General features: G+C 31.7%; 1 protein-coding gene across 1 annotated transcript; it reads right to left on the bottom strand.

The window, feature by feature from the left end:
* Window positions 1-2,081: 2,081 nt before the first annotated feature.
* On the bottom strand, window positions 2,082-7,259 carry LOC118068136 (WD repeat-containing protein 63-like). Its single transcript, XM_035085336.1, has 11 exons — window positions 7,223-7,259; window positions 7,029-7,144; window positions 6,439-6,873; window positions 5,878-6,192; window positions 5,554-5,802; window positions 5,337-5,495; window positions 4,855-5,180; window positions 4,016-4,585; window positions 3,356-3,656; window positions 2,467-2,856; window positions 2,082-2,396 (listed from the first exon to the last, which is right to left on the bottom strand). Exons 1-11 carry the CDS (start codon window positions 7,257-7,259, stop codon window positions 2,082-2,084), a joined length of 3,213 nt encoding a protein of 1,070 aa, XP_034941227.1.
* Window positions 7,260-9,275: the final 2,016 nt, after the last annotated feature.

A 9,275-nucleotide genomic window follows, 5' to 3' on the forward strand; every position in this document is an offset into this window, starting at 1 on the left:
TCTATCTTAGCTAGTTAAGCATATTTGCACTCTTGATTCTGAAAAAAAATTTCTTTAACTATGAATGAAATTTATGAAAGAAAGTTCGCTAGGGAGTAATGGATCGATAAAGCTTTTAAAGAAGTGATGGTGAACTTCAGAAGTATTGAATCAGATATCAACAAAGGCAACCTTAACAGACCGAAGTTGAAAAAAAATTCTTCTTTTTATTGCAATTTATTAATTGAAAATTCAGTTCATCAGTATTTTATTATCATATTTTTTTTATCATACTTTTTAAAATATGCTTTAATTATTAGTTTTTGAAAGTCTATTGTTTATTTTTTTTGTTATAGAATTTAATCTAATTTTTTTCTTCTATTTCAGAGAAACAAAAAAGCCATAAAATAAATAATTGAAATCTATTTTGGGAATTTTCGTCGCAACACAAAAATTGAACATGTGTACAGGGTAAGTTTTTCTTACAAACAGATATCGAGGCAACAGTTGACAATTGTAGAGTTTTTGTTTCGAAAGCGCGATAAGCTTGGACCAATAAGTGAAGGTAGACAATTGTGCTGATCTTGGTCAGATGGTGAAATGAGAAGTTTCAGTATGATCAGAAGATACGTAAGAATGCGGCAACAGAAGGAAAATTGTGTGGAAAGATGTTTCGAACTTGGGCAATAATACTCGACAGTCCGCACTGATGGTGCGAGTTTGCGCAAATAGTTGGCAAAACTCATATCGCAATACTGTACGTTTAAATGTTTCTCTCTCATATTCTCTTGTAATTTCTCGATTGATTTATTAACTTATTTCTTTTCATCCGTTAGATTTTTCTCATCTTTTCACTTGCTCTTTTCTTACAAAGAGCTATATTAATGAACGCCTTCATCCTATTTTATTATCACTTTTCTCTAAAGCTTTTACTCGATATCTTCTTATTTTCAAATAATTAATACTTTACAGCAGATGATTACTTGTTCTTATCTATTGTAGGAAAAAATTATGGCATTATAGCTCCCTTAATGAGTAGAGTATTATAAAAAATACTTTTTAAAGAGAAGTAAATTTACTGCACAGGATAATATGCTATTAAATTATTATTTCTGTAAATAAACAGTTTTATAAATATTTCTTTTAGTAGATATTGGTGTGAAAATACAATAAATTCACACAATTTCTCTAAATCAAATATTCATTGCATAAAGAATACTATGATGATTGAATTTTATTTTTTTTAATTATAATCTAAAATTTTTTGATGAAGATACTTCTGATCAAGTAGATTAATGTTATTTATGTCTAAAAAAATTCATCATTTCCTAAGTTTGTTAGTTTTCTTATTAAAGCAAAAATTCAAAATATCAATAAAGTTCCTTTTTTGAGAATTAGTAACAAAAACACTATGTCAGGTCAGGAAATTAACGAGTTTCTTCATTATACTCCCACGTAATGATAGAGCCATAGATGACATAATGAATATTGAATTTTAGTGGAAACTCAGCGTCAGTTCTATTGTTTCGTACGCTATCATTAATTTAAACATAGTAATCATAGCATAATTGTGTGAAAGGCTTTTCGCGTGTGCTATCAAAGCATTGTATTTTGATTTATGATCGCGGAAAGTCAATAATATTGAATGGCATGTATGAATATAGAAAAATGAAAATGAATGAAAAATCAAAATTTAAAGATAAAACATTTATGTTGTTTACATTAAAAAAAATATACATACATTTTTTTTGATTAAGTAAAAATGATAAAATCAAAAGAAACTTTTATCACTAGAAATCATGAATTTTTTTTTAATAGATAAAATATATTATTATAATAATATTATTATTATAACTGTTTAGTTGGAGTATAATAAAAGAACAATGAAAATGTTCATTTATTATGAATACAAAGGATTATTGACAATGTTTTTGATATTCTAGCTTCATTAATATCTTGAGAATCGAATTTCATTTATCTCACAAATAGTTCGTGATTATTAACTTTTTTTGTAGAATATATTTTGTCATTTTTCAGAAGAAAAATTGGTATATTTTTTTGTTTGCTGATCCTCAAGGTTCTCTATTATAAAAATAAATGTCTCAGTAAATTATCACTTTTGAAGATAAATCAAGTTTACCTTCTTGTAGTGTCTTCCAATAATCATTATTGTATTTTTCTTCATCCAATTCTTTAAGAGAAGATTGTTTTGAAATCTCAACAATGTTAGATTGTTCTTTTCTTTTAATTGAGCGTAATTTGACATCTAAGATATGTCGTCTTCTTAATCCATCACGAAATACATCTTTCCAATTGAAAGAATCCTTGTACGGATGTTGTTGTATAAAGAGTGAAGCCTCGGCAGCAACTCGTTCAAAGTTGTGTATAATCTCTTCTTCCAAATTGCCTGACGTTGACTAAACAATAAAGGAAAAAAGAGAATGACGTGAACAATGCACAGTTGGTCAAGTACTGAAAGTGCTTTACCATCAAACTACCAGAACTTGAAGCAGTTTTGAAGGGATGAATAAGAGCTTCTATCCTAACTTTCTCCATGTCCTTAACGTACTCGCCATCAGATTTCTCTTTCTGTACTATCTCAGTGGTCACGCCGGCATGCTCACGTTCGTAGTTCCGTTCCGGAAACAGGAAGGCTACTGTGTCCTCGAATATCCGGTCTTGCTGCTGCATCACATCACGAATTTTTTCCTTCTTTTTTCGTACTTCCTGTCGTAGCTTTAGTACAGGCTCCCGTCGCCTTTCTAGATCTTCCGCACGAAGTCCTTTCTTTTCCAAAATGACCCTTTGCATTCGCTCCAATTCCATTGCTTTCCATCTGCTTTTTGCTTCCTCAATAAATTGTCCTGATTTAGGTTTCTGCAATATTGATGTACGTTAATGTATAAAGATTCATCGATTTATTTTCAAACCGTAAATTCTATGCATTTACTTTATCGAAAAGTCCTATTTAATATTATATGAAGCATTTCTAAATATTTCATTACTACGTAATACTTTACGATTGATATCATCTATAAAATATCAGCAAATCTACTTATATCAATAATTTACAATACTATTTAATGAATTTTTTCGCCTAATTTCCTTTATTTATACCAAAATATTTCTTACTGGTTGCAAAGTTTTTATTTTTCGTGATGTTTCTGTTGCTAGTTTCACTTTTTCTCCAGGTTCTATTTTCTTGATCTTCATTTCTGTCCGTGACCCTTCTTTTCTTCTTACATTTTTGGCCTTATCCTCTGTCCAGTGTATTTGCACACGTTTTAACTGTTCTATCTAATATTCCAACATTTGGTATACTCCACCACATGTATATCCAGTATTTACATTCTCTGATACTAAATGGTTAACTTACTCTGTTAACCTCTCGCTCCACGAATGCTTTCATCCACTCAACATTACTTTCCTCAAAGACGGAGAAGTCCAGTGGGGCTGTAAAGACCCGCATCGTACCGTTTGAGTCACAAAAAGCAACGCATTCAGGTTTTAGATAAAGGTCATGACTATAAATTCCAGTGATGATCCGACCCGAAACACTTTGTGTGAAGCAAGCTTCGTTACTCTTGACAATAAGGTCCCAGATCTCAACTGTACCGTCTACACGTGCTAACATTAGAACTGTTGGACGTGAATTACTCCAGGAACAAGCTGTATATCTAGTTTAAAGGCAGAATGAGGTTTTCCGTACTTCTGTAAACATTTAGCTATAAAATTAACTCTCAACTATTCAGTTGTGTTTCATATGACTGACGACTGAAATGTCGTTAGGAAATCATTAATAAATTATATTTAGTTATTTTTTAAATTATTACGTTCTACTATTTTTTATTCCCATTTCTTACTATATAATGTTAAAAGTAGTTATGCTTTCAAAGAGGCATTAATAGATGTTTTCTAAATGTACAGTCTCTCTTGAAATAAATAAGTGTACTTGGTAACTACTTAAGTCAGAAAGTCATTTTTGAAGATAAGTAACATGATTTATATTATTGAGGCGAGAAAGTACATTACTTACCTTACTGTACATCGTCTTAGAAAAACAGGTTCATCAAAGTCTTCTCGCCAAATGGCAAATGTTTTTCCTCCAATGGTTAATATGATATCGTCTAGGTAATTAGATCTTACTGAGTGGGTGACAGGTCCATCATGGATGCCCTCATTCTTCCAAATCCATTTCACAGATTCTCGATTCATTCTCAAGTCATTGCTAAACTCAAAGCCATTCCAAGCCACCCTTCCTACATCACCCTCAAGAGTGCCCAAGAAAATCATTCCCCATGTAATGTTCGCCGGTTTCTCTACCACTGACTTGTAGTGTCTTCTCATTCCTATGTCAGCGGAATCAATAGGAAGTGGCTCAACTTCTACCCTTCGTATTTTTGGCACATAAAAGCTCATTGTTGTGATGACAACTCGACGTTCTTGGTTGAAATGCTTCACAGAGAGCATGTATGTGGGGCTGAATACACCGTCAAGAATCTTGAACGGTGAGATCAATTGAGTAAGAGCTTTAGGTTTGGGTATATTTTTTTTCTTTTTTCCTCTTTGCTTTGGCACGTTGGATCGTTCCATTTCCTCGCGTACTCTAACAACGGAGATGATATATATTTCTTTTAAAATCATACCTCAATTACACTCGTGAATTGTACTTTAGAGATGAATAGGAAGGTAATGCGAGTGATCTAACGGAGAGTTGAGAATAAAGTTTTATGGGACCACGAAGTTAAAGCGGAAAATAAAAAAAGTCAAAAGTTAAAGAAGAAATAGATGTGAGATAGATAAGAAAAGCGAAAGGAAAAGAGTCTGGGGATTCGAGGGAATCAATTGGGGATAGGAGAAAATAGAGTTGCCGACCTCAGGTCCCAGAAGGCGACACTGCCGTCCTCACTAGATGTCACAAACTGCCAACCAAGTTCTTCAACATCAGAGTTTTCTTCCAACTCAACCATCTTTCCATTCTCGTTGAGCTTACTGTGAGTTGCCAACCAGATTATCTGGGTAATAGCACCCTTCTGGCCATTTTTGATTGAAGACATTGCAGCTGGATAAATCACATTTGAACTAGTTGTGTCTTTCATCCAGCTCATTAAATTTTTCATAACTTGTCTGTATTTTAACTGAGACCCAGAACTCGTTTTTTCAACTTCTTCAATTTTTCCCAAAATAGACCACACTGCTATCTTGAAAAAAAATTCAACTTCAATTTTTAAACAAAATAAAAATACTATTCAATGTTTTAAAAGTATTATATAACTCTAAAGTGCTAATATGATTTATATCCAGTAGTGAAAGAGTCAAGTATAACGTTCTAAAGTAATAAAAAAAATTACAGGTACCTGACCATTAGAACAACCCCCAACTACAACATTTCCATCGAGAGGTCTAATAGAAATTGCGGTCACTTCTCGAGGGCATTCTAGAATCAATTTAGGCTGTAGACAGTCGTTGAAGGACCACACAAGTACTTTGTTATCTCTGGAAAAGCTTTGTGGTATCTACAAATAAAGTGTTGTTGATTTTTAAAATTTATTTTTTATTAAAGTGTTGACATACTTTTTCTTGAGTTTGTCGTCCTCGAAAAAATGCACTTTTACAGTGAGTTGTATAGGTGGCAATAGCTATTCCACTTAAAAGAGGATGCCAGCAAAGATCATTAATAACTTTTTCTTTAGTTAATTGACCATCGTGATAATGTTGGTATTCTGTAAAGGTGATTGGTACTGGAGCTTTAGTATCTCTTTCATGCTTCACTAACTTCTCACAATCATCTGTGTGAGGATCACAGATTTCGTTCAGAAGAAGCTGAACAGTAATCAGAAGTAATAAGTATGAAAATGCACTTAAAGTAAGAAAGTAGAATTAAAGCTTGAAGTTTACTTCCTCGCATATCATGTCAATATTATTATTAAGAAATTTCTGGATAGCATTCGCCTCGTCTTCATTGTAAGTATTGATCGGTTTATGGTCATACAAGTACTGAGACCACGAGTTTATAGGAGCCGAAATTGTCGTCTGGGCTTCGTTATCACTAGTTGCAGGATTGGCCTGGTCACCTCGAGAAACTACTCTTTTAGACACGTTGTTAAAGCTTTGCCTTGACGGTACAAGTTCCACGTAACCATCTCTTTGGTCTTCAACGTTGCGGTTTACCAAGACTTTTGGTGAGTGAGAGTACTTTTTATGTGTTTCTATCTGTTGAAATATTTTCTCAACCAAGTATCAAATATTGTTTGTGGTAAGAAAAATTTATTTTCGTTTATTAAAATAATTTTTTATTAAAAGAATTCAATTAAATATTAAAGAATTATTTATAAATGAGTCCATTGCAAATAATACTTTATTAACAGCCTATTTTATTTTTAATGAATTTTTAGCTTTAATTAAATTATATTATCCTTTTTTTATTTCTTTCCACTTATCTGCTGAGAATAATCTTACCTCGATCACGTACCGTTCTCTTCTATTTTTAACAATAGATTCATCGACTTCAATTTCGCTACCATATGATTGCCATGCACCAGGCTTTTTGAATACAGCATTTTTTATACTTTTTTCATTTTCAGATCTCTGAGCTTCAATTTGATTCATGATGACATTGGCGCTGCTGTTTGTCAGGCAAACGTAGAAATGTCCATAATCATCAGTCATACGCGAAGCATAACCAATGAGAACCTGTTTCTCAGGATATTCTAGGATTTGATTTCGAACTGGAACAAAATCACTACTTTTTCTGTGTAAGTCAAGATTATCTTCTATTATTTCTTTTCTAACAAACACCCATGGATATTCAGTGGTAACATCTTCTCCAACTTCACATCCTAGAATTTTTTGTGTTAGAGGTGATAATTTGATTTCAACCATTCCAGGGATTTTCTGGAAATATTGCATGGAAATGAATTATTTCTAATAATTATTAGTAACAATTAATTTATTATATATTGAGTATCATTAGTTGATTAAATAATTAATGATTTATTTGTTAACTGTGATTACAATAGAGAATAGTATTATGAATTTCATTTGTATACCGTAGATCTAATTTTCCAATGATCACCATCATATTGAATTACACTCAATTTTAATTCATCATCAAAATTCTCCACTCCATCGTCATTAGAACCATCAGCATTCGTCTGTGTTTCGTCTTCATTATTCAAAGTGCATGTGAGATATAGTAATTGGATTAACAAAGTTTTGAAATTATTAATAAATGAATCCTAACCTTCTCTTTCAAATGTTTCATCTTCATATTCATACATGCTGTGACAGTCTCTGAATATCTAATAAAAATAAGAACTTAATGACATCAATTAAAACTTGAAATATTTTTCCACTTTTGTGCTTGTGATATTTTATAGATTTGAAATACTTTAGCACTTGATTATTCTATGAAAGCCATAAAATGCAATTGGTTATTCGTGAAAAATTTTTTTTGTTAATTAATGCTTTTAACAAATGATAGGCATAAAAACAAGTTTTTGAAACTCTAATTATCAAACGTTGATAGAATTACATTCTCAAGAGCACAACTTACTCTTTGAAATAATTAAAACATGATTAAAATTCAATTTTCTCTAAACTAATAAGTTTTTGATGCAAGATTATCGATAGCTTTAATGAAAATGGAAATAAGTAAATTGAATAAAATGAATACTCTATTAAACAGTTGCAAAATTTAATTAAATTTTTACTAATGATTATTTTATAAGTGCAAGAAAAACTGTTTTGGAATTAATTTAAAAATAGCTGCCAAGAAGAAATAGTATCTCATTTTTCTAGAATATTGCATTTTTAGTGACGTTGACGAGCCGGAGAAAGTTAGCGGAAATAGAAGAAAACTGGAGGATAAAGAAAAAAAGATAATAAGTCTTGTAAAAACTTGTTGAATAATTTTTTTTTTTAAATAATACTTGTATTATGTTGACTAGTTCTTTGTAATCACATAAAAACAACGTGTTATCTGTAATGTGACAATTATATATTCTATTTCACTCTTCTATTTTCCATTTGCAGATGAAAATGCTGATGACAATAATCGAGAAAGTGTTGTCTCTAGCACGAATACAAGAATAAGTGAAAAATAAAATGAGAAAAAAGGAGAAAAAGTGGAAACCACTTCTTGAAGGCTTCACTTACCCTCCAGGGATGTTTGAAAATGCGGATTAAGATGTTGGGGTCCAAGCTCACGAGAATGAATTCACAACTATTGAGAGTTCAAGCACTCTGCTGTCTCTGGTATTACGATTTTTCAGTGTTTTTATAGAAAAATAACTTTTTAAACAGGCTCAGAAATGCGTTTGAGATAATTCGTGTCCGTAGCTAAAGTACTTGCGGTTATCGTATAACATAGACAGGAAAGTACTACGGGGGACGATATGCCGGAGAACCTCTTGAGACACGAGGATTGGCATTCGACCTCAGAGGGACACATCCTCGTTGACGATGCGCCTGAGTTTCATACTATACCTCTACTCCTAGGAACTTTAACCCCTCCGAGATAGCAACTTTGTTATGTTGCTATTGTAGAGAAATACCTCCAGGGGATTTAGCTTTTCGCTGTCAGACAAATGCGAGAAAGCGATTCCTCGTCCCACTGCGTATCTTTTGACCATGTGTACATTCAATTTTCCCTTGAAACAATCGTATAGTAGGATAAATGATAAGAATTTTAAAATGTATCTAAAGATGTTTGTTTTTACTTAACCAGCTTGCATCACCGCAGTAACATGTCTAAGATTCATAAAAAATATGATACTTTTTTTTGATTCATCGAAATAGTTATCAAAAAAATTTCTCTACATTTAATACGATTTATTTTTTTAGGATTTGGTAGATATGCTTAAAAGTAAAAAATTTAACAATGATGTTAAAACTAAAAAACACGAGAAAATTTTGTTAGAAATAAAAATCCGATTTGGTGATAAAAACTAAGAGTTTTATAATGCACATTTCAATTTATAAAATCTCACTAGAGTGAATTTTGGAGGTAAAAAATTTTTTTTATTTTACCAGGATTATAGAAAAGAAAGAAATAATTTTTTTCTAATAATTTTATTACTTTACACGCGCACATACTTCCATAAATACATATAAAAGTTGTAGATAAGTTCTAATATGTCTGACCATAAGGTGAATCGCATCTACTTGAAGAATTTTATTTTTGTACTTATCGATGTGACGTTATTATTCCAGGAACGATGTGGAAACAAGGTGATCCCAAGGTAGTTGGATGAATTTGAGGATGATGGTAGAGAGAAGGCAATAGAGGATGTAGG

This window comes from Chelonus insularis, unplaced genomic scaffold (genome assembly GCF_013357705.1).
Source record: "Chelonus insularis isolate UGA/USDA-ARS -01 unplaced genomic scaffold, ASM1335770v1 contig_399_pilon, whole genome shotgun sequence".
In the NCBI taxonomy this organism is placed as follows: Eukaryota; Metazoa; Arthropoda; class Insecta; order Hymenoptera; family Braconidae; genus Chelonus; species Chelonus insularis.

What these genes read in the sequence shown, in the direction of transcription:
- LOC118068136 (XM_035085336.1), bottom strand. Translation starts at nt 7,259, where the DNA reads ATGTATGAATATGAAGATGAAACATTTGAAAGAGAAG. An exon ending in TGAAACATTTGAAAGAGAAG is followed by an intron (nt 7,145 to 7,222) that starts GTTAGGATTCAT and finishes TGAATAATGAAG; the next exon opens with ACGAAACACAGACGAATGCT. An exon ending in TGGAGCGAGAGGTTAACAGA is followed by an intron (nt 2,857 to 3,355) that starts GTAAGTTAACCA and finishes TCAATATTGCAG; the next exon opens with AAACCTAAATCAGGACAATT.